This window comes from Mustela nivalis (genome assembly GCF_964662115.1).
Source record: "Mustela nivalis genome assembly, chromosome: 3".
NCBI classification, from domain to species: domain Eukaryota; kingdom Metazoa; phylum Chordata; class Mammalia; order Carnivora; family Mustelidae; genus Mustela; species Mustela nivalis.
The window spans coordinates 104585702-104611886 of NC_139022.1; the positions used below are offsets into that span (position 1 = coordinate 104585702).

Consider the following 26185-nt stretch of genomic DNA (forward strand, 5'->3'; position numbering starts at 1 on the left):
ATAAGGGGAAAAACTGTTGAGACAAAGTGAAACAAAAGGAAAATTACTATCAACATGTGTGATACGGCCTAATAAATTATTTTATATAGGATTAAACAGAGAAACTAGACATTAGAAATAAACTACCTGTCTTCACAAGTGTGAACCAGTGGAAGGACAAACACCACACACACACACACACACACACACACTAATATCCCTTATCCCTAAGTATATCCCTAAGTATTATTTTACTTAAAGAACAATAGCTTGTTGTAAGTAAAACCTCAAATATTTGACCCCAGGAAAACACCCAGAAGACTTGAAGGATATGTAGGAAGGAGTTGGAACAACTACACAGAAAAGGTTCAAAAGGTTCAAAATTAATACTACAGAAGAAGATAGGATACACACAGAACTGTACTTTTCATGGATAAGTAGGGTAAACACTGCCTCTTCCTAGAGTATAATTGTTTTTTCACACAAAATGTAATCTTAAGAGATATTCATCAGTCCCAGAGTTCCCCAGAGGCAGATGGTTATGTAGTTTTACTCCACCATTCCTTTTAAATACTTACTATCATCTCCAACAGGACCTGCTGAACACTGTGCTGGGGGGTCCCGTGCCAGGTCATTCAATTCCTCAAGAAAATAGAAAGAAAAGAAATATATTCAACATAAATGTAACTTTAACCAATTAATAAAATTTTCACTCATACCAATATTATCTATCCCACCACTAAAGTTTTTAAAGGAATACTCCTCCAAAGTCAGAGAGGGATGGCTTGTGAATCTTTAAGTTAAAAAGTATTTTGGATTCTTCTTCTTCTGCCCTCCCCCTTTTTTAAACAGAGGGAGGGGATAGGGAGAGAGAGAGAAACTTAAGTAGGCTCCACACTCAGCATAGAGCCTGATGCTAAAACTGACTAAGCCACCAAGGTGCCCCAGTATTTTGGGTTCCTGAATGCAAATATATGTTTAAAAACTGGATTGTTTTTGCTTAGTTCAGAGTTTAAAAAGTAACTATAAGGAAAATGAACATGTATTATATACTAAATAGCTATAAAAATGGTTTTAGGGGCACCTGGGTGGCTCAGTGGGTTAAGCCTCTGCCTGGGATGGAGCCCCGAATCAGGCTCTCTGCTCAGCAGGGAGCCTGCTCCCCCCTCCCCCATGCCTGCCTCTCTGCCTACCTGTAATATCTGTCTGTCAAACAAATGAATAAAATCTTTTAAAAAAATGTTTTAAAGAAATGGTTTTTTTTTTTTTTAAAGATTTTATTTATTTATTTGACAGAGAGAAATCACAAGTAGGCAGAGAGGCAGGCAGAGAGAGAGAGAGGAGGAAGCAGGCTCCCTGCCGAGCAGAGAGCCCGATGCGGGACTCGATCCCAGGACCCTGAGATCATGACCTGAGCCGAAGGCAGCGGCTTAACCACTGAGCCACCCAGGCGCCCCAAGAAATGGTTTTAAAGTAAAAACTTTACTAGTTTTCAAAAAAGAAGTTGAATTTCAAGGCCAATTTTTGAACCAGAGAACTATTAGGTTACCCGTGGGAAAAGTGCTTGAAGTCATCAATATTTCAAATAATATGAGACCACGTGACAAGATCTTATGTTTTCAGCTGATATAGACTGCCAGGGTTCCAAAGGTAGCTGAAACAAACTTAAAAAGGGATGTACTGAAAAGGCTGGATATATTAAAAAGGCTGAAGTAATAAAGCCCATCATAAAATCTTGTAATCAGAGACAGATCTATCCGTACTAATGCTCTATAACCAGATGCCGGCTTCTTAGCTATTTTAACATTAGGAGCCCACAAACTTACTGGATGGGAATCCTGAAAAAAAAAACCACAAGGCAGGAAATCATATTCTATTCCTTTCCCTCTTGGGTTGGTATTGGAGATTAAAAACAAGGGCTAATTTTAGATTATGATTTTTTAAAAAGATCTTATTTATTTATTTGACAGAGAGAGAAAGCACAAGCAGGAGGGAAGGGTAAAGGAAAAGGCAGACTCCTGACCAAGCAGGAGCCTGATGCGGAACTCAGTCCCAGGACCCTGGGATGGTGACCTGAGCCGAAGGCAGATGCTTAACCGACTGAGCCACTCAAGCACCCTGGATTATGTTTTTAATTAAAAAAAAAAAAAAAAAAAAAAAAGTTTTTTAAAGTAATTTCTACAACTAACACTGGGCTCAAACTCATGACTCCGAGATCAAGAGTTGCATGCTCAACCAACTGAGCCAGCCAGGTACCCCAGAATTATATTTTTAAATGACAAAAGTAAAAACAGTAAAATCTAGTATTTTAAATGTACGATAAAAAGTATCCAGAGCCCACCGGACACCTGGGAGGCTCAGTCTGTTAAACGTCTGGCTCTTGATTTCAGCTCAGGTCATGATCTCGGGGTTGTGAGACTGAGCCACAAACTCCATCTGGGTGTGGAGCTTGCTTAAGATTCTCTTTCTTCCTCTGCCCCTTACCGCGCCCCTCTCCCTTTAAAACAACAACAACAACAACAACAACAACAACAACAACAACTTATAATAAAGCACTATTCAGAATCCAGAAATAAACTCGTGCTTATGTGGTCAATTAATCTACGGCAAAGGCGGCAAGGATATACAATGAAGAAAAGACTGTCTCCTCAATAAGTGGAAAGCTTAGCAGCTACATGCAAAAGAATGAAATAGGACCACTTTCTTACACTATACACAAAAATAAACTCAAAATGGATTAAGGACTTAAAAGATTAAGACCCGAAACCACAAAACTCCTAAAAGAAAACATAGGCAGTATACTCCCAGACATCTGTTTTAGAAATATTTTTTGAGGGGGAGAGGGAGGAGGAGGGGAAAAAAAAAAAAAAGGAAAAAAAAAAAAGAAATATTTTTTGAATCTATATCCTCAGGCAACGGCAACAAGAGCAAAAATAAACAATTGAGACTGTATCAAACTTTAAAAAAGGCAACCTACTGAATGGGAAAGATATTTGCAAATGAATGATCTGATAAGGGTTAATACCCAAAATACATGAAGAATTCATATAACTCAACACCAAAAAACGCCAGTATGATTAAAAAAGGGCAGAGGACCTGAATAGGCATTTTCCCCAAAAAAGACATAAAAATGGCCAAGAGGCACATGAAAAGATGCTCAACATCACTAATCATGATGGAAACCACAATGAATGGCTAGTATCAAAGAGACAAGACAGGGGCTCCTGGGTAGCTCAGTCCATGAAGCATCTGCCTTCAGCTCAGGTCATGATCCCAGCACCTGAGACTGAGCCCCGCATAGGGTGCCCTGCTCAGTGGGGAGTGTGCTTCTCTTTCTCCCTCTGCCTCTGTGCGCTTGCGCACTCTCTAAAAATTAAATCTTAAAAAATCTTAAAAAAACAAAACAAAACAAAAGACATAAGTGCTGGTGAGGATGCAGAGAAAAGGGAATCACTGTGCACTGCTGCAAGGAATGTAAATTGATGCAGCCACTAAGAAAAGCATAAAAATTCCTCAAAAAATTAAAAATAGAAATAGCATATGATCCAGTAATTTCAATTTGGGGTATTTACTCAAAGAAAATGAAAACACTAACTGGAAATGATATATGCTCCCCTGATGTTTACTACAGCATTATTCACAATAGCCAAGATACAGAAACAAAGTATCCATCGACAGAAGAATGGCTAATGATGATGTGATACACACACACACACACAAAGAAGTATTATTCAGCCACAAAAAGTAATGGAATCTTGTCATTTTAACAACATGGACGGGCCTTGAGGGTATTATGCTAAGTGAAATAAGTCGGACAGAGAAAGACAAAAACACTGTACAATTTCACTTATATGTGGATTCTAAAAATCAAAAGAGTTGAAGAAACAAAACACAGAAACAGACTCATAAATTCAGGGAATAAACCTGAAGCTCTAAGAGGAGGGTGTTGGGGAGGTGAACAAAATAGGTGAAGGTGATTAGAAGGTAGAAACTTCCAGTTATAAAACAGATAAATCACCTGAATGTGAAGTACAACATACGGAATATAGTCAATAATACTGTAATAACTTTGTGTGGGGTCAAAAGGTAACCACACTTATGGTGAGTATTTCATAATGCATTTAAATGTCAAATTACTGTGCTCTACCCCCGAAACTATTATAATACTGTGTGTCAACTATACTTCAATTGGAAAAAAAAAAAAAAACCTATTTAGAATCTTATTAATGACTTCTAGAAAGATAGGATTTAACAGTTCAAATATTATATAGTTTTTAATTTATACCACATAGTTATTTCTGTAAGTCCCTTCCTCTGAGTTAACTTAACCAGTCATTTCGATACATCAGTTATTCTGTAGTATCCTACCTGCAAGCTTGGAAAACAAAGCACAGACTACAGATATAAAGTTCTGTATTTTTCTTTTTTTAATTAAAGTTCTGTTTTTTTTATATATATTTTCCTTGCCCATCTTAAGAAAAATAATAACTGGGGCACCTGGCTGGTTCAGTAAGAGCAAGTAACTCTGAATCTTGGGGTTTTGAGTTTGAGCCCCAAGGTGGGGGTGAGATTACTTAAAAAAAAGAAAAAAATTGTACAGTTCCCAGCCCCAAATGTTGCTTCTAATACAGGTCAGTATAACTAAGAACACTTGCTTGATTTAAAACATAAAAGCCACCTTTTTTTAAATTAATTTTTTTTAAAGTAATCTCTACACCTAACATGGGGCTCAAACTCACAACCCCGAGATCAAGAGATGCAGGTTTCTTCTGACTGAACAGCCAGGTGCCCCAAGAGTTATCTTTTTTTTTTTTTTTTTTAAGATTTTATTTATTTGTGAGAGAGAGAGAGAGAGGAAGAGAGAGAGAAAGTGAGTGAGCGAGCACAAGCAGAGGAGCAGCAGGCAGAGAAGCAGGCTCCCTGCAGAGCACAGAGCTCAAAGAGGAACTCAATCCCAGAACCCTATATCATGACCTGAGCCAAAGGCAGCCACTTAATCAACTGAACCACCAGGTGTCCCAGTTATCTTTTTTTTTTTTTAAACAGATTTCATTCATTTGATGCAGAGAGAGAGAGAGAGAGAGAGAGAGCACTCAAGCGGGGCAGTGGCAGAGGGAGAGGGAGAAACAGACTCCCCACTGAGCAGGGAGCCCAACGTTGGGCTTGATCCCAGTACCCTGGGATCATGACCTGAGCCAAAGGCAGCTGCTTAACTGACTGAGCCAACCAGGCGCCCCTATTTTTTTATCTCATTTTTTTAAAAAAAGGTTTTTATTTATTTCACACAGAGAGAGAGACAGTAAGAGAGGGAATACAAACAGGTTGAGTGAAGATAGGGATAAGCAGGCTTCCTGCTGAGGAGGGAGCCCAATGCGGGGCTCAGGCCCAGGACCCTAGGATCATGACCTGAGCCAAAAGGTAGACACTTAACAACTGAGCCACCCAGGTGCCCCTATTTTTTAATTTTAAATTTAGTAATAAGTTGCTATTAAAATAAAACAAAAACAAAACAAGTTTTTCTGAAGAACTACCATGTGCATTAAATGGAATTTTTTGTGCTTTAATATTTTGCTCTCAAATTAAGTCATTTTTTTCCATCTTGAAGGACAGCAAGGTTTAACATCAAGAGCTAAGATTTATCTAAGTTGAATATAAGAGCAATCAGTCTGATGAGCCAGTATGATGTAATTAATGTTAAAAACTTCACCCAAACGTATGCTAATAGACATTTAACACCTTCATTCAACACTTCCTTGATTCAAGGCACTGATATGGATGAATCTTGAAAGCATAATGCTAAGCGAAAGAAATCAGATATAAAAATACTATATATTTTTTTTTTAAAGATTTTATTTATTTATTTGACAGAGAGAAATCACAGGCAGAGAGGCAGGCAGAGAGAGAGAGAGAGGAGGAAGCAGGCTCCCTGCTGAGCAGAGAGCCCGATGCGGGACTCGATCCCAGGACCCTGAGATCATGACCTGAGCCGAAGGCAGCGGCTTAACCACTGAGCCACCCAGGCGCCCTAAAAATACTATATTTTATATTATTCTACTGATATGACATTTTAGAAAAGGCAAACTTATAGCGACAAAAAACAGATGAATAGTTTCAGGGGGGCTGGAGGGAGATGGAGGGGACTAACTACAAAAGGACATGAGGAAAACTTGGGGGGGTGATAGAATGTTCTATATGATAATTTTGGCAGAGACTGCATAACTGTGTATTTATTTATCAAAACTCAAACATACTTTATACTTAAAATTGATGAATTTTATTGTATATAATTGTATATACTGTATATAATATATAACTCAAGTTTTCTTTTTAAGCATCCATCTATCTTTCTTTGTCTTTTTTAAATATTTTATTTTTAAAAAAGTAATCTCTACACCCAACATTAGGCCCCAAAATCAAGAATCCCATGCTGTACTGATTGAACCAGCCAGGCCCTCCTCTATCCATCTTTCTATATGCATAAAACCTCCTAAGAATACACAAGAAATTAGTTAACAGTACAGCTGACTCTTGAACAGCTTGGGGGGTTAGGAGCACCAACCCCCCCACACAGCAGAAAATACGCATTTAACTTTTGACTTCCCCCAAAACTTAATTACATACTTGCCTTCAGGAAGGAGAGCCTGCTTTAGAGGTGAGAGTGGGAACTCTATGTATTTCCTTTATACCTTTTAAATTATATAACAAGTGTATTTATTGCCTATTTGAAACAGAAATTATGAGTTCTGACTGTAAATCTGGATTATAATAAAACAGCTATTAAAAGTTGTAACCATCTAGAGGGTAATCAAATAGTGAAAACCCAGTTAGACTGAATAAACATAGAAGCTAAACAATTTGATGTCTTTGCATCAAGATGTAACTGAAATTGAATCTTAAAATTTAATAAAGGCACTGATGTAGACAGATCACTTACTCTGGCAGAAGAAATATCCTAATATATCAGACAGCTTTTTGTTTAACATTTGACTTTATATCTATACATTAATTTCTTTGACTTCTTATTCTAAAAGCAGCAGCATTCTGGGCGCCTGGGTGGCTCAGTGGGTTAAGCCTCTGCCTTTGGCTCAGGTCATGATCTCAGGGTCCTGGGATGAAGCCCAGAATCAGCTCTCTGCTCAGCAGGGAGCCTGCTTCCTCCTCTCTCTCTGCTTGACTCCCTGGCTACTTGTGATCTCTGCCTGTCAAATAAAATCTTAAAAAAAAAAAAAAGAAGAAGCAGTATTCAAGGATGCCTGTGTGGCTTGGTCGGTTGGGGGACTGCCTTCGGCTTGGGTTGTGATCCCAGGGTCCTAGGATTGCATCCCGCATTGGGGTCCTTGCTAAGTGGGGAGCCCGCTCCCCCCTCTCCCTCCGCCTGCCACTCTGCTTGCTTGTGCTCGACAAATAAATAAATAAAAATCTTGAAAAAAAAAAAAGGAAGAAACGGTATTCAGATTCATCTTGTATATCAAACAGCAAATTATACATTACTGGGAATGAGAGTGGGGCTAAGACAAAACCAAAAATCAAGGAATCACATACAAAAACATCAAGGAATCTATTTTTTAAATTTATTTGTCAGGGAGAGAGAGCGAGAACTCGCACAGGCAGGCAGAGGGAGAAGCAGGCTGCCTGTGAGCAAGGAGCCCAATATGGGACTCGATCCCAGGACACTGGGATCATGACAGGAGCCGAAGGCATCCGCTTAACTGACTGAGCCACCCAAGCATCCCAAGAAAATTCCTCTTCTCCCTCATCAGAGGACTCAGGCATTCAATTGGTGTATTTATTTCTGTTTGAGGAACTCCACCTTCAACCCAGCGCGGGGCTCAAGCTCGTGGCCCCAGGATCCAGCGCGAGATGCTCAACCAATTGAGACATCCAGGCGCCCCTTCAAGGAATCTACTTACTGAAAAACTTCTCTGTAGAAAGAACAACAGAGAAATAAAGCATATATTTAAAAACTGAGGAAGAAGAGGGAGGAGAAAACTGAAAGTTAAGGTAGAACACTCAATTTTTTTTTTTAAAGTAAGCTCCATGCCCAATATGGGGCCTGAACTCATGATCCTGAGATTGAGTCGCATGCTCCACTAACTGAGCAAGCCAGGCACCCCAAGAATACTTCAGTTCCAAAAACATTTTATATTCTCACTTTCCTTGAAATCTAAAAAAACAGTAAAGACTTGTTTATTTTACAGAGGTGGGGAGAGGCAGGAGAGAGGAAAAGATAGTCCTAAGAAGACTATGCTCCACTAACTGAGCAAGCCAGGCACCCCAAGAATACTTCAGTTCCAAAAACATTTTATATTCTCACTTTCCTTGAAATCTAAAAAAACAGTAAAGACTTGTTTATTTTACAGAGGTGGGGAGAGGCAGGAGAGAGGAAAAGATAGTCCTAAGAAGACTATGCAGAGCATGGAGCCTAACATGGGGCTCAATCTCATGACCCTGAGATTATGACCTGAGCCAGAACCTAGAGTTGGACACTTGACTCTGTCACCCAGGTACCCCTTGAAATCTAAAAAAATATTAAAATAAAGGTCTTATTATGGGAGCAAACTATAGATTTCACTGTACAGTTCTCAACTTAAAAAATTTTTTGATGCTATACACTCCCCTTATTTCTAGGTATATAGCAGAACTAGTATTTTTAAAGATCAAAGGTCATAAACAATTTTGATTCTCTATAACCCTCCTAAGTGTTTTTCATCTTAGTTCAAACAGCCCTATAATCTTATACCAATTAATTTATTTTAAAGCTTAATTCTCTATGGATTTTTAAAAACATTTTTATGTATTTACTTATCTGAGACAGAGAAGGAGAGAAACAGAACACCTGTGCGTGCAGGAGCAGGGGGGACGAGTAGAGGGAGACAGAGAAGCAAGACTCTCCACTAAGTGGGGAAGCCAGACCCTCAGCTCAAATCCCAGGACTCTGAGACCATAACCTGAGCCAACGTTAAACGTCTGACCAAGTGAGCCACCCAGGAACTCTTCTATGGATTTTTTAATACATTTCCTACTACTATCATTTTTGGCTCAGGAATATGATTTCCAATGAAGAGATATACAGGAATAACAACAGTGCCTTACATTATTCCTGAAGAATATCTATTTTCCAGAGGATTTAAAATGAATCACTATTAAATAAAACAGAACACTAAAACATCTGAAAGCCTCAGGTATTTCTGTATTATAGCACTATACAAGAAAGAAAGGAACCTTCTTAACTCGAGGGGATGGGGTCCTGGCAAGGGGTATGTAGATTTTCCTTTCACTTCTTTTTTCCTCTTTTTTATTTTATTTATTTTTTAATTTGACAGAGAGAGACACATAGAGAGAGAACACAAGGCAGGGCAAGTGGAAGAGGGAGATGCAGGCTTCCTGCTGAGCAGGGAGCCAGATGCAGGGCTCAATCTAGGGAACCCAAGATCATGACCTAAGCTGAAGGCAGATACTTAACAGCTGAGCCACCCAGGCTCCCTTCTGAATGTTGTTAAACAAATCAAAGATCTCTGGTAGTGATAATCAGAATAAGAGATGGCTGAGATGGCTGAGTGTCTGCATTCAACTCAGGTGATGATCTCCATGTCCTGGGATTAGGTCCCAGGTCAGGCTCTTAGTTTAGCAGGGAGTCTGTTTCTCCCTCCCCAACTTCTCCCCACCCCCGTCATGGAAGCACATGTACTCTCATTCTCAAATGAATCAATAAAATCTTTAAAAAAAAAAAAAAAGAGAGAGAGAGAGAGAGAGAGAGAAGAGACGATTCAAGCAGAGATTACAATTCATAGAATTGTAATTTCAAAGTCAGAAGAGATCACCCAGGCTAATACCCAATTTTAGAAAAAAACAAGATAGAAAGTATCTAACCCAAGGAAAATATATTAGTAATTAGGAGAGTAAGGAAGTGATGTTCTATAATATCATGCTTCTTTAATTTGGATCTAAAATGTTAGAAATGTGTTAAGTTAAAATGCCTGAGAATGCCTGAGAATTTCTGTGTTCCCCAGGAAATTAAGCTGAAGCTCCTTTAAGATGACTGCATTGCCAAGAAAGAACAGCTAGACCAGTTCTCAAAAATGAGGTCTTGGCACAGCAGGAGCATCACAAGAAAACTTGGTTCCCACACCAGACCTACTGAATCAGAAACTCTGGAGTGTATGCTAATAATATGTGTTTCAACCAGTGCTCACCACTCCCAGAAATTATGATGCTCACTAAATCTTCATTACCTTTATGTTTCACAAATTAAACAAAGAGACAGAGTGCAAGGCTAGAAAACTCAGTATCAGCAAGACGGGAAGGGAGAGGAAGGTAAAGGGCAAAATGGTAGCACAAAATGAAGATATCAAGAAAGGGACGAAGCTTAGATAAGGTGTGTTCCACATTTTCAGGATACATTGAAGAGAAATGGTCATCACTATAGCTCTGTCCAGCATAAGAGTTGAAGTTAATATTTCAAAATAATTAGCAATAACTAGCACACACATGCTCTCCTCTCTCAAATAAATCTTCTTTTTTAAAGATTTATTTATTTATTTGACTGAGATCACAAGTAGGCAGAAAGGCAGGCAGAGAGAGGAGGAAGCAGGCTCCCTGCTGAGCAGAGAGCCTATGCGGGACTCCATCCCAGGACCCTGGGATCATGACCTGAGCTGAAGGCAGAGGCTTTAAACCACTGAGCCACCCAGCTGCCCCTCTTCTTTTTCTTAATCAGAGAGATAGAAAGCGAGCACAAGAGGGGAAGTGGTAGGTAGAGGGAGACGCAGACTCCCTGCTGAACAAGGAGCTAGATGCAAGACTCAATCCCAGGACCTTAGGATCCTGACCTGAGCTGAAGGCAGCCACCTCTTTTCTTTCTTTCTTTCTTTCTTTCTTTCTTTCTTTCTTTCTTTCTTTCTTTCTTTCTTTCTTTCTTTCTTTCTTTCTTATTTATTTATTTGACAGAGGGAGAGAGATTTATTTGTTTGTTTGTTTATTTATTTATTTGACAGAGGGAGAGAGATCACAAGCAGGCAGACCAGCAGGCAGAGAGGGGGGGGCAGGCTCCCTGCTGAGCAGAGAGCCCGAGGAGGGGCTCGATCCCAGGACCCCAAGATCATGAACCGAGCCGAAGGCAGAGGCTTAATGCACCCAGGTGCCCCTGAAGGCAGCCCCTTAACCAGCTGAACCACCCAGGTGTCCCTCAAATAAATAAATCTTTAAAAAAGGGGGGGTGTCACATGCTGAACTGAATGAGCTAATCAGGTACCCTTAAATTTACTCATTTTTAAAACTTGGGAGATATTATTGGGGAACCTGGGTTGCTCAGTCCATTAAACACTAGACTCTTGATTTCGGTTCAGGGTCATGGGATTAAGCCCCGGGTTGGGCTCTGTACTTAGTAGGGAGTCTGCTTGACATTCTCTCTCCCTCTCTCTCTGCCCCACTCCCTGCTCACATTCTCTAATACATAAATCTTTTTTTAAAAATTGGGAGGTATTAACTCATAGTTATCCTAGATAAGTTCAAAAGAGAAATATGTAATTTCTGACAATATCAAATTATAAAATCTCAAATTATCTGGTCTGATAGACTTAATTCCCTTGTCACTGTCAAATATTTTCTATTTCTCTATGAATGCTGCCTTCTACTATAAAGACAGACAAATTGATGTGAACATGCAACAATTTCAATCTTTACCTGAACTGATTATAAGCAGAAGTAGTAACCTTATTCGAGATTAAAGTCTATACACCTTAAAAAAAAATTTTTTTTTTTCCCGGCTGAATGAGAGAGAGAGCATAAGCAGGAGGAGTGGGAAAGGGAGATGCAGCCTCCCCCGTTGTGCAGGGAGCCTGACAAGGGGCTCAGATCCCAGGACTCTGGGATCATGACCCAAGCTGAAGGCAGATGCTTAACTGACTGAGCCACCAGGCACCCCAATAGTTCCTTTCTTTAGATGACTGGCATTTATTTCCTATTTTTCACTATCACAATGCTTTGGTAAATATTCTTATTCTTGTACACACAAATTTTTCTAAATACTGCTTCAATTTAACTAGAAAAAGTAACACCTCCCACTTTAAACAATGCAATAATGCCTTTTATAATGTATGAGTGTTTAAAATTATTTCCTCAAACCATATACAAGTATATTGTACTTACTGCTGAACAAATTAGAACTTGCAAAGTTGATCAATGTCTAGAGAGGGGAAACTATTCCTAAAACATGCTTAATTAGGAGACCAATTTATCTGCTGACCTCCAAAAACATGGAGATGAACATGACAGACACTGTCTCCCATTTGAACCTTCATTCACCACCATCTGATAACCCTTCTTCAGGTCCAGATTAGCAGCACATTTCTTGCCCACAATCATTAAATGTGTAAGAGCACTTTCATCATCACCTTCTACTACAGATACCAGGTATATATGTTTCCTAGGTATCACCAGAAAATGTGTTGGTGCTTGAGGGAAACTTCTTTTTAATTTTAACTGTCTCATTAACTCTGCAGTTAATGTTTCAATGACTGAAGTAGAATTTTCTTCTAAATGTCTACATGGATGGCTATTTTCTAAGTTTGTAAAAAATTCTAAACGTCTTTCCCTTCAATAATAGGTCTACCAAAAAACCACATGGAGATTTTTGTACTACAAATACTGAAAACCAAGCAACTCATGTTTTAGCATATTAATAAAAATAAATTGCTGGAAGAATGTTACAGTTATTCCCTAACTTGTGTATGTTTTTGCTGGTATCAGTAGGGGCTAAAGGCAGAATTCAGGTTTTCTAAGTCTTAACATTCTTTGATGCTTTTTCATTATTCTGAGCTTAGATAACTTTAACCAAGTAATTCAACCTCTCCAGACCAAAGTTTCACAACTGTAAAACAAGGAAGTTAAACTGTAACAGAAACTTACACAGGATGGTTTAATTATATGTGTAGGGGTCAAAAAAGTTTGGAAAATTTTATAATCCACACCCATTTAAGAATAGTCAAGAGTCTAAAGGCATCTGATGGCTCAGTCAGTTGAGCAACCTACTCTTTTCATCTCAGGTCATGATCTTGGTGTCACAAGTTCAAGCCCCATGTCAGGCATTGAGATTACTTACATAAACTTAAAAGTTTCATAAAGGAGAAACTATATGAAATTCTGACAATGTATATAATTAACCCAATTACAAATCTTTGATTAGAAACTATTATTTTTTTAAAGACTTTATTTTTTTGGCAGAGAAAGACACAGTAAGAGAGGGAACACAAGCAGGCCGAGTGGAAGAGGGAGCAGCAGGCTTCCTGCTGAGCAGAGAGCCAGATGCATGGCTCGATCCCAGGTCCCTGGGATCATGACCTGAACCAAAGGCAGACACTTAATGACTGAGCCACTTAGGCGCCCCTTTTATTTTATTTATTTTTAAAAGACTTTATTATGGGGCGTCTGGGTGGCTCAGTGGGTTAAGCCGCTACCTTCGGCTCAGGTCATGATCTCAGGGTTCTGGGATCGAGTCCCGCATCAGGCTCTCTGCTCAGCTTCCCTATCTCTCTCTCTGGCTGCCTCTCCGTCTACTTGTGATTTCTCTCTGTCAAATTAATAAATAAAATCTTTAACAAAAAAATAAAAAATAAAACTTTATTTATTTGACAGAGATCACAAGTAGGTAGAGAGGCAGGCAGAGAGAGAGGAGGAAGCAGGCTCCCCACCAAGCAGAGAGCCCAATGCAGGGCTCCATCCCAGGACCCCGGGATCATGACCTGAGCCAAAGGCAGAGGCTTCAACCCACTGAGCTACCCAGGTACCCCTATTATTTATTTTTTTTTAATGAATCTCTACCCCCAAAGTGAGGCATGAACTCACAACCTTAATATCAAGAGTCACATGCTCCAACAACTGAGCAAGTCAGGTGCCCCTAAAAATTATTTTTAAAGGGCAAGAACTCAGTTTGCTTTAACTTGTCTTCACAATAGCACAGTTAAATGGTTTTAAAACACAACACTAAACATTTCCCATTAAGGAAAGTAGTGTTCACACACTGGGCCTTTTTTTTAGGATGAAAAAAATGTATTTTTAAATTTTTTTTTATTTTAAAAACTATTCATTTATTTGAGAGAGACAGAAAAAGCACAAGCAGGAGAAGCAGCAGAGTGAGAGGGAGAAGCAAACACCCTGCTAAGCAGGGAGCTTGACGTGGGGCTCAATCCTGGGACTCCAGAATCATGGTCCAAGCTGAAGGCAGAAGCTTAACTGACAGAGGCACCCAGGTACCTCCATTATACATATTTTAAAGATTTATTTATTTATTTGAGTGGGGAGGGGCATACTGAGAAGGGAAGAGAGTCTTAAGCAGACTCAGTGCTGAGGTGAGTACGGAGTCTGATGTAGGGCTACAACACGCTGAGATCACAACCTGAAGCCAAAACAAAGAGCAGGACCTTTAACCAACTGTACCATCCAGGCACCCCAGGATGAAAAAAATATTTTTTTATTCCCCAGGGACATCCTTTTTTCTCCAAGCAGCTATATTACTCTTTAACTGTTCTGTACAAATCTAGTACCATGTATAATACCACAGAATAATATTTCATGCTCAATTTTTTATCTGTACCTTTGAAAGGTTAACTTCCATATACCCCCCACCTCTACCCCTTGAATCCTTAGTTATAAATTCCTTGAGTCAGAGACAAGATATATCATATTCTTTATCCATTTTCCAGAGACTGGAATATAAGAGGCACTCAAATGCCTGAATGAATGAATGCCTAGCATAGGACCAAGGAGAATCACTTGCAAATGGGAAGATAAACGAAAGCACAGAAACTTACCAGAGGAAGTCTAGTCTATTTGGTTTAGAAACTGATAATGTCATGAAGTAGTCCACAGTGATATACAAAATATATTACTGAAGTTGAATGGTACAGGGTTTTTTAAAAAATTGTATTTGTTTATTTGAGAGAGAGCATGAGGGATGGGGGATAGAGCGGGAAAAAGAAAAGCACACTCCCCACTAAGCAGGGAGTCGGAAGTAGGGCTTGATCCTAGGACTCTGATAGCATGACCTGAGCCGACACTTAACCAACCCAGCCACTCAGGCGTCCCTGGAACAGGTATTTTTTGGTGAGACTGCATGACACCAAAGAACAAGGAGTTTCTTTGAGCACTTTGGCAACAACCATTTAGATGGAAATGTTCCGTTATAATTAAAGACAATGTTATTTGTTTATTATTGAAGATCAAGAATTTTTCCTAGACTTTATATTTTACCTCTATGTACTACCATTTACTCATTTCAAAACTTGAAAAAAAAAAAAAATTAAATTCAACCAGTCCAAGATCCTAGGAACAGCCTGTCTAGAACACTCCACACTCTGTATCCCCCATTCTCGTGTACCTTTAGGCTTCACTCAAATGTTGCCTTTGGAGAAGTGCTTCTAGGAAATCCACTATTTCCATTCAATCTCTTTTAAATACTATCATGGAGAAGGGCACCCTGCTTTAATAACTCATCCTACTTCATTTTTATCTGCGTAATTACTTAATGTTTCTTGATATTAAATGAAAAATAGGGGGGCGCCTGGGTGGCTAAGTGGGTTAAAGCCTCTGCCTTTGGCTCGGGTCATGATCCCAGGGTCCTGGGATCGAGCCCCGCATCGGCTCTCTGCTCAGCAGGGAGCCTGCTTCCTCCTCTCTCTGCCTGCCTCTCTGCCTGCTTGTGATCTCTGTCAAGTAAATAAATAAAATCTTTACAAAAAGAAAAAAAAAGAAAAAGAAAAATAGGGACTTCACCTCCACCTTCTGGCACAATCATTGGTCCATGGGAAGTACCCAGTGTCTTGGAAGAACAGTTACAATTATATAAAGTAACTGTAAGTAGATGGAGAAAGACAACATGATCTTTCTTTGGAAGATACTTAAAAAATATATATATCTGAAATCAAACTGCATATTAAAATCAATGGTATGTCAGCTTAAATGGCAGTGTTTCCTTTCTTAGTAGTATATACAATAACAATATATCTTTCAATTGATGGCATCTTAGATTCAATGAAGTAAAGCACTTGGAAAAGCAGTAATATTCTCTGATACTGCAGCCACGGGATCCTATACCTAACAAAGCAGAAGTCAGAATTTTGGCAATCAGGGCCAAAGGAGAAAATGACTTAGTAAATGACAGAGTTAGGATAGGGAAAGCACAACTCTTCTAGAAGACTACTTAGATAACAGGTGGGGGACAAAAATATTAAGGGGGCATACAGGGTACCAAAAGCAAAACAGGCAAACAGCTATTCCTTGTTAACAACTCATGGAGCTGAGGAGCAGTGGTAGTTAGGCTGTCGGGGCAGGTTAGACTGTATACAGGGTACCTATCAGGGTTTGAAATTCCCTCTTTTCAATTACTAAAGCAGTGGTCAATGCTCTTCAAAATTCTATGTTTTGAATGAGGGTGGCAGGTAGCCAGGTAGATGGGAGCTAATATACAGTGGAGCACCTATGCCAAAAGATTCCATTATTCACCAAGCTCCAAAGAAAATACTGAAATATCAGGAAAAGCTCTCTTCCTAGCATTCAGGTAACCAGAATTTTGTACACCCCACCAGCTGATTCCACCTCAACTGACAACTATGTAGCAAACTAAAAACCTAAAGAACTTATTTTGTCAAAGGTCACCACCACACTTTTCCATAACAATAATCATGTACCATAGTCCCACATTATAGAAAACAGGGAAATGAATTGATATTAATATAATTACCTTAGTGTATTTCTGTGCTACCACTAGTGGCAAGATAATGGGGATCTCAAAAAAAGGTAAAAATGACATCTTCTGCCCCATTATACTCTGTAAAACTATGCTCCACCCCCTGAAAAATACACCTATACTATTTTTAATAAGAAGCATATGATTAAGTTTTTATTCTGGTGTTTTGAAATATATAAAAACTGTTAACCTAGAACTGTAAATCTTTGAAATTTATTTAAAGATTTTATTTATTTGAGAGAGAACATGAGCGGGGGGAGAGACAGAAGGAGAGGGAGAGGCAGACTCCCCAAGGAGCAGGGAGTCACAAGCGGGTCTCAATCCCAGGGCTCTGGGATCATGACTTGAGCCAAAAGCAGAGGCCTAACCAAATGAGGCATATATGCACCCCAAATCCTTGAAACTTAAAAGTAATACTTCTCACAGACTTTACTCTTCAAACCCAAAGAATAGTCAGTTTCCATTTCACAAGTTTTCCAACACCAACCCAAGGAGTCCAAAATAGTTAATTTGTTTAGTTAAATCAGTCTTCCTACAGACTGACAATCTCTGATATAAAATGGTGATCAAAGTCAACTAAACTATTAAATTTTACTATGCTAGAAGACTGGCTAAATATTTGCAAAGCTGTCTCATGTAATGATCAAGACACAGAAAATAACAAATCACTTAAAAAAAAAAAAAAAGCCCAAAGAAGTCTCAAGCCTGGAATTATATTTTAGAACAGTTATTCAAAATACCAACTGACAGAAAAAGATTTCTGGGTCTCTATGGAATAGTCCAACCTTCAAAATTAGACACTAGACAGTATTAACTAAAGTGTGAATAGGTACATCCGAAGAAATGTCTTTTCAAAATTACATTTTATGTAAGCTTAGAGACAGGAACTCTTTGTCCACACTGAAATCACTTGAGATGCCATCTAATCAAGTATCTTCTACACAGTAATAGAAGCATTTATTAGTGTCTTGGGGGAAGACATTACAGAACCATCACAAGAAAAATGAACAGTTTCTGTTTTCCTATGATGAAATTCACACTAAAAGAATTTCCACTTCATCAGCAGCAAGAGCTGGGAAAAGGCCAGACAAAATTTAAGTCTATATATAGTTAGGCCAGGGGAAGATTTGGGACCAGTGAGTATTACCTATTTTTTATTTATTTTTTTAAAGAATTTCTTGAGAAAGAGAAAGCACAGGTGCACAAGCAGGGGGGAGGGGCAGAGAGAGAGGGAAAAGCAGACTCTCCACTGAGCAGTGAACCTGACCAGGATCCCAGGATCACTGACCTGAGCCAAAGGCACCTGCTTCACTAAGTCACCCAGGCACCCATATTACCTGTTTTAAGAATACTTTATACTTCCTGATATTATGAACAAAGCATAACTCTCATAGGTAGTTTTTGTGTATGTGTGTGTGTCCGTGTTTTTTCTCATAGGCAGTTTTTGACGTGGCAAATCTGACCAATTAACCTGCAGGGAATGTTTAACTCATATAATCATTTCAGAGGTGCTATCTGAGGATTCTGAGAGCATTTTTGAGATTAACAAAGAGGAAGTACTAAGCAGAGCAAGAGTTCTTTTCATACTTTTCCTGACAACAGGAAAAGTATTGAAAACATTATGAATTGAGTAAAAAAGGACAGCTAGTCAGCCTCAAGTTTATTTCTTCTTGTTTTTAAATTTTTATTTAAATTCTAGTTTGTTGGGGCAGCTGGGTGGGTCAGTTGATTAGGCCTCAGACTCTGGACTCCAGCCGGGATCATCACGTCAGGGTTGTTACACACCAAGCCCTGCGATGGGCTCTGCACTCAGCTGAAGTCTGCTGGAGGTTCTTTCTCTCCCTCTTCCCCTTCTCCCGTGCTCGCCCAATCTCTCTCTAAAATAAACAAGTAAGTCTTAAAAAAACAAAAAACCTAGTTAACATACAGTGTGATATTAGTTTCAGGTGCAGCCTTGAGTTTCTTAATATAAATGTGCTATCAAGACCATGAGTTAGGTGAGAGTTTCAGTAGGAACAAGTCTGGTACTATGAAATTCCTTCTTCCCGTAACTCAAATTTTATCCAACAATTACCATACAGACAACCAAGAAGAGAGTCACCTCCTTGATCTTTAGGCTTGTAAAGTCTGACAGAAAAAAACTTAAAGAGTACAAGGTAAAAAAACACAAAAGAGACCAATAATTACATTTTAATGCTACAAGAAATAGTTTAATTCCAACACATATACAGTTTTTTATAACGTAAATGCTAGTTATCTTTTATCTTTTTAATTGTTATTCTTAGCCTCCCAGCACTAGGTTATACAAAGCAACCTGGAGGAGGGAGAGGATGGAGGAAATGAGGAGATGTTGGTTAGAGTACTTCCAGTTATAAGAGGGACAAGACCTGGGGACTTAATGTATAGCAAAGCGATTATAGTTAGTAATACTATATTATATACTTAAAACTTCCTTTAAAAGTATACCTTAAATGTTCTTACCACAAAAAAAGAAATGGTAATTACGTGACACGTGGAGGTGGTTAGCCACCACTATGGTGGTAATTACTTTGCAATATGTAAGCGTATCAAATCAACATTGTATACCTTAAACTTAGATAATGTTAATGTCAATCACATCTCAATAAATCTGAGGAAAAAAAAGAAAAAAGGAACTAAAGCTACTCTGACAGGAAAAAATTCTGACAGGAAAAAAAATGGCCCCAAATAAATGGCTATCTTTTTCCTCAAAACCATCACATTTTTAGGTTTTACTCCAATAAGCCTTTCCCTTCCCATCTATTCATCCTCTCTTCCTTCCTCTTACTACTTATTGGCTAAACAAACCTTCAGAAAAACAAACGTTTTGAAATTAACATTTGGGAAAATGTTAATTTAATATACTCAACCATTAGAATTGTTTTTAATGAATAAAAAAAATCCACTGTTAAATCTGTAATACATGACCTTATCCAAGAAATAAATACATTATCGAGACAACATTTACTACAATTTCCCCTGCAGTAAATAATCTCCAAAGGTGGCTATCTCTCTCCATCCCTGTAAGAGCATACTATTCCTCTTATCAACAAATCATCTAAGGGCTGGCTCAATCAGTTAAGAAACCAACCCTTGATTTCAGCTCAGGTCATGATCTCAGGGTTATGAGATCCAGCTCTGCGATAGATGCCATGCTCAGTGTAAAGTCTGCTGGAGATTCTCTCTCTCCCTATCCCTCTGCCCCCCTCCTTTCTCCTGTTCTCTTAAAAAATTCCCATTCCCACAGAATCCTGGCTGTGCCTCCTGGTTGACCAAAAAAGTAAAGCAATTTATGACACTGTGTCAGTTTTAAGTCTAGTGTTTAAGAGGCCTGATAGCTTTTCTTTTACTCTGAGCCATCACTTAGGAAGTCCAGGCCATTTTGCTGGAAAGACCCTTTGAGGGCTGGGGATGTACATTTCAGCTAACAGTGAGCATCAGGTTTCCAGACATGTGAGGGAAGTCTTTTTGAATCTTCTAACTTTGTGACAACTGAATACTACCACAGAAATGATCCTAGCTGACAATGCATGAGGCAAAACTGCCTAACCAAGCCAAAGAATCCTGAGAAATAATAAGTCTTTGTTTTAAGGCACTACGCTTTGGAATCATTAGACAGCAAAGCTAACAAATACCCCTATATTGTCTCTAAAGAGAACACGACTCTGACGAATGAGGAAGGTATAGTCAAGGGCCTTGAGGCACTCCATGTGGGTAAAAATCATGCATAAGCAGGGTATGTTAATAAAATATGAAAACTCCACTCATAAAAGTATTCACAATATGCTAATCAAGCTCAGAGGAAGCCCAGGCTGGATCACCACGTAAGTTTTCTGGAAGAGACATATTTGAGCTGAGTTTTGAAGGAGAGTTAGTCAGCCAGATAGGTAGGAAGGAAACAATATGAGAAACACCAGAGGGGGGAAAGCAGGATGTTTGTGGGTAAGAAGTTATGTGCATACGTATGTGTAAATGTGTGTGTGACCCAATGTTATAAGCAAGCTGGCGTTACCAGAAGACTGAGAAGCAAGAGATGTAGTTGTCAGGGGGTAAAGAGGTTATGAAAAGCTTTGTCCATCATGCAAAGGAGCTCATAGCTCTTCTATGAGGTAAAGAGCCACTTTGGGGTTTTTAAGGCTAATAACAACGTCACAGTAAGGTGACTATTTTAGAAGGCTTGCTTTTGCAGCATGTGGAAAAGGTCTTTAATAGGGAACTAGACTGAAAATCAAGAGACTAAAAAAAGGGACTTTAGATTAGTCTAGGTGAGAGATGATGGCCTGAATTAGGGCACAAAGAAAGGGATGAAGAGAAAAGGAGACAAAAACTGGCAAGGCACAGTCACTAACTGGATATAAAGGACTCCATCAGTCAGCATCTAATCAGGAAAGCAGAACCCATGCCAGTGAGTTTCACAGAAGAAATTTAACATGGGGAACTACTTTTGAAGGTGTCAGAAAAATGAAAGGGCTAACAGAAAACAACTGGAAACCCCGAGATTAGAAGGAGCAGGGCTACTATCCCTGAGACTGGAGGGACCAAAGACGCAGGTCCTATCACCAGAACCCAGGAGCTGTGGCTGCCTAGAGGGAGCTGGACCATGATAGAGATGTCATCTCAAGCAACAAGAAGTGGGGGGGGGGGGGGATATGATATGATATGATATGCCCTACCCTGGTCCTCTTATCTCCACTGGGCAAGCCCAACTAGAAGCCTGCCTAACAAGGGAGCCTGAGAAAGGTAGCTTGCCTTTTGCAGAAACAGTAAGTAGAGGAAGGCAAGAAAATAGATCTGAGCATAAACAAAATGAGCAAGGCGTGAGGATAAAGGAGAAAGAGTAGATTGATTCCTCCTTGCTATCTGGCTTCAAATGGGGTGGAGTAGTAGTGTTGGAACCTGACATAACAAAACCAGGAAGATGGTGGGGGTGAGGAGTATAAAGGAGGAGATACGGAGAAGGACACAAATAATCTAACTTTTAAAACTCCCTCACTGGGGCACCTGTTGGTTAAGATTAAGTGTCCAACTCCTGATTTTTTGCTTAGGCCAATGATTTGGGGGTATAAGATCAAGCCCCATGTTGGGCTCCATGCTCAGCAGGAAGTCTGCTTGGGAATCTCTCTCTCCCCCTCTCCGTCCTCCAACTCTCTAAAATACATTAAGAAATCACAAAAAAAAAAAAAAAAGACTCTGAACAATAGATCTTGCCAATTAGGATGAAAGCAGTGTCTCAGCAAAAACAATCACAATATTTGGGGCACCTAGGTGGCTCAGTGGGTTAAAGCCTCTGCCTTCAGCTTTGGTCATGATCACAGGGTCCTGGGATGGAGCCCAGAATCCAGCTCTCTGCTCAGTGGGGAGCCTGCTTCCTCCTCTCTCTCTGCCTGCCTCTCTGCCAACTTGTAATCTCTGTCAAATAAATAAATAAAATCTTTAAAAAACAAAAACAGGGGTGCCTGGTTGGCTCAGTGGGTTTAGCCTCCGCCTTCGGCTCAGGGTATGATCTCAGGGTCCTGGGATCGAGCCCCGCATTGGACTCTCCACTCAGCAGGGAGCCTGCTTCCCCCTCGGTCTCTGCCTGCCTCTCTGCCTACTTGTGATCTCTCTCTATCAAATAAAAATCTTTAAAAAAACAAACAAACAAAACAAAAAAAAAACCCACAATTTTTTTAAAGATTGTATTTAATTATTTGTCAGAGAGAAAGAAAGAGAGCATGCACAAGCAGGGGAAGCAGCAGGCAGAGGGAGAAGCAGGATCCCTGCTCAGCAAGGAGCCCGATGTAGGACTTGATCCCAGGATCCTAAGATCATGATCTGAGCTGAAGGCAGCCACTGAACTAACACTGTGCCACCCAAGTGCCCCCAAACAATCACAAATTTCTAATTCTGCTAAATTCTAAAACAAAACCAAATAATAACAATTTTTAGAAAGACCCACAACTGCCTTGTTTCCAAAAGCTACTGGCTGAAAAAAGTGTAATATTTTTAAAATATTGTTAAGGGTAGGAAGTTATGATAAAAGTAGTTTATTTTCAGTGATCCACTTCCCTCCAGATTTGACATGCTAATATACTGTCCAGGGTCCTTTACAATGCCAAACAATATTCTTCGGAGATATAAATATTCATCTAAAACCTCAAATGAGGTACATAATAGGCTAGCCATCTTAGCTAAATATAGAAGACAGGGGCACCTGGGTGGTTCAGTGGGTTAAAGCCTCTGCTCAGGTTGTGATCCCAGGGTTCTGGGATTGGGCTCTCTGATCAGCAGGAAGCCTGTTCCCCCCGCCCCCGCCTGCCTCTCTGCCTACTTGCGATCTCTGTCAAATAAAAAACTAAACTAAAATAATCTTAAAAAAAATAGACAACAACAACAACAAAAAATAGACAACAGCTATTTTTAAATGTTACATATCGATCTAGAAGAAAATCATGAATTATTTTTAGAATACTGCAAATGTCCAATACTTTCATTTGCTACATAAAAATAATTAGATCTACAAGCGTTCTGTACTTTATGACTTTTGAAGTACCTGTTTCTTTAAGTTACAATTCCTAGAAATATAGATTATTGTCTAACAATACAGCATGTGTTTAGAAAGATATATATTAAGAACCATTGAAAGTATCTCAAACTTTCAGGCAAAATGACAGATTGAAACATGTAACTTTTATTCTCTCCAAAATCCTATTAAAATAAGAGTCAACAGAGTTTTTGAAAATTTTTAATTTCAGGATACCATATAGTGCTATATTCATTTCAGGCGTATAATATAGAGATTTAACAATTCCACGTTACTCAGTGCTCATCAAGGTAAGTGTACTGTTACTCCCCTTCACCTATTTCAACTATTCCCTGACCTACCTTTCCTCTGGTCACCATCTATTTGTTTTCTATAGTTAAGGAGTCAACCTTTTTTTTTTTTAAGGCTTAAACCCACTAGAGTACAAAGAATGGGAGAAAAGGCAACAGCAACAAAATTTTGGGAAAGTAAAAGGCAAGAGTGGTGGATGTTAGTGACTTAGCAGTCCCCAAAAGGTTAATTGTAATTTATGGGAAAAGCTCAAGAAGCCAAATTTACAGAGGCTCAGAAGTTGATGATGGTACAAGCAGCTCCTGGAGCTAAAAACAGGACTGTCTGAAAATCTGTTTAGGCAGAGGATACAATCTGTAATATCTAGAGAATATGGGGCAGTATACAAAACAAGGGATCTGCTTTATTCAACAAATAAGTTTAAAAAGAAAGAGGAAATATATTTATGTATTAACAAAGACTTAAAAGACATCAACCAAATGCAATTAGTTGACTTTATATATTAATTCAAAAAATAAAGAGTAAAAAAGATTTAAAACCTCATTTGACAGAGTCTGGGTGGCTCAGTTGGATGAGTCTGACTTCAGTTCAGGTCATAATCTCAGGGTCCTGGAATCGAGCCCCACATCAGGCTCCCCACTTAGTGGGGAGTCTGCTGGTCCCTCTCCCTCTGTCGTCCCTATGCTCATGGCTCTTTCTGTCCCTCCCTCTCTCAAATAAGTATTTGAAAAAACAAAACAAAAAAAACACCTCATTTGAAAAAGAAAGATTTTAAAATGGACATTTGAGGTCATGAATATTGTTCATATTTTTAAACTTTTTTTCCTAATTTTATTTACTTGCGAGAGAGAGAGAGAGAGAGAGAGAGAGCACAAGCAGGGAGAGGAACAGGCAGAGGAAGAAGCAGGCTCCCTGTGAAGCAAGGAGCTGGATGCAGGACCCTAGGGTCATGAACTGAGCCGAAGGCAGACGCTTAACTGACTGACACACCTAGGCATCACAATTGTTCATGTTTAGATGTAATAACTGCAAGGGCACCTGGGGAGCTCAGTTGGTAGAGCGTGAGACTCCTGATCTCAGGACTAGGATTTTGAGCCCCATATTAGGGGTAGAGATTACTTAAATTCTTTTAAAAAAAAAAAAAAAAAAAAAAAGACAGAGATGTTTTAACTATATCATGCACATGATTTTTAAAGAGTTCTTATCTCAGGGTTTTTCAATTTGGGCAATATTGACATTTGGGGCTGGGTAATTCTTTGTTGTTGGAAGCTGTCCTATGCACTGCAGAATGTTTAGCAGCTCCCTAGCCTCTACCTATTAGATGCCAGTAGCACCCAGTAGCCTGCCAGTTGTGACAATCAAAAATGACTACATACAATGCCAAATGTCATTTAGTGGGCAAAATTGCTTAGAGTTGAAAACCAGTGATTTATCTTTTAGTAATACATCTGAATTATTTACAGATATAATTATGTAACATTTGGGATTGGCTTCAAAACAATCCAGTGAGGGTGGAAGAGGTAATTAAGAAACAACACAAGATGATGGGTGATGGGGTGTTTGGAAATTTATTAGACATCTATTTTGTGCACTTTTCTATAGTGTGTTATATTCATAATAAGGTAAATTTTAAAATAAGGAAATCAGAAACTCTTGTATCTTGTTAGTTGGGTGTCTAAAAAGATTGGAAAACAATTCTTCAGTATCTTACAAAAACAAAACGGCTCACAATCTATAACCAAACAACCCTATTGACTACATAGTTAAGGAGTCAAGAAAAAAAGAAAGAAAGCTTCACCTTTGTGCACCAAGAGACATGTATGGCAATGTTGATGCTTCAGTGTCTGCAGCAGCAAAAACTTGTAAACAATTCCTATCACAGCGGAATAAAGTTTAAGAAAATACATTGTTGGTACATTTATATTCACTGAAAATGCATGTCATTTAAAATGTATACACTTCCATAACACCTAGGTAAATTGACAACAGTTAATGTTCTTTATGGATAAAAATCTTATAAAGATAAAACTTGAAAACTTAAAACTAATAAAAAGTGATATATAAACAGTGAATCTTGGAACACTGAAAAAATTAAATTAAAAAAAAAAAAAAGTGATGTATAGATCACTTCCTTGACTTTGGACTCCTCCAGTGAATGCCTCTCCTGCCAAGCCACAGGCCAGAGGTTTGGTCTCTGGAAAGGATAAAAGAGAATGTCTCAGGAATAAGAGATTACAAGCATAGTCATGGGGATGGATGATGTACAGAAAACTGGAAGGTTAAGTGAACAGTTTCATATCAACTTTGTTCCCAGTGATTCTGAGAAAACTGGAAGCTGGGCCTGTACTGTCTAGGCAGGAGATTATAAGATCCTCAAGAAAATGTGACCAGCACAAGATAAAGAGCTTTTACTATTCACTGATATTAATGGTTCACCCAGAGAAACAGCCCAGTCAGCAAACCATAAACTGAACTCCACAGTTGCCAAAACTCACCCCTATATGCTCAGACCTTTTCATCAATTTTTTAGTACTCCAATCCTAGTAAGTATAAATGACAATGAAGAAATCAGCCATCTGATCATTCATCTTCAACATAAAAGATAAACACCAAAACAATGTACAGAAAAAAGC

General features: G+C 39.0%; 1 protein-coding gene across 2 annotated transcripts in view; it reads right to left on the reverse strand.

Annotated features, from left to right (window-relative positions):
- The window catches only part of UBE2D2 (ubiquitin conjugating enzyme E2 D2), a 63094-nt gene that overhangs the window by 18557 nt on the left and 18352 nt on the right, over positions 1-26185 (reverse strand). The window contains exons 2-3 of one of the 2 annotated variants that reach the window (XM_082725610.1): positions 25351-25425; positions 558-621 (exon numbers count right to left, since the gene is read on the reverse strand). In XM_082725610.1, coding sequence (XP_082581736.1) covers position 558 — 1 coding nt within the window. In that variant the 5' untranslated portion in view covers positions 559-621; positions 25351-25425. The remainder of the gene's footprint in view (positions 1-557; positions 622-25350; positions 25426-26185) is intronic. The other variant, XM_082725609.1, reaches the window with a different exon arrangement.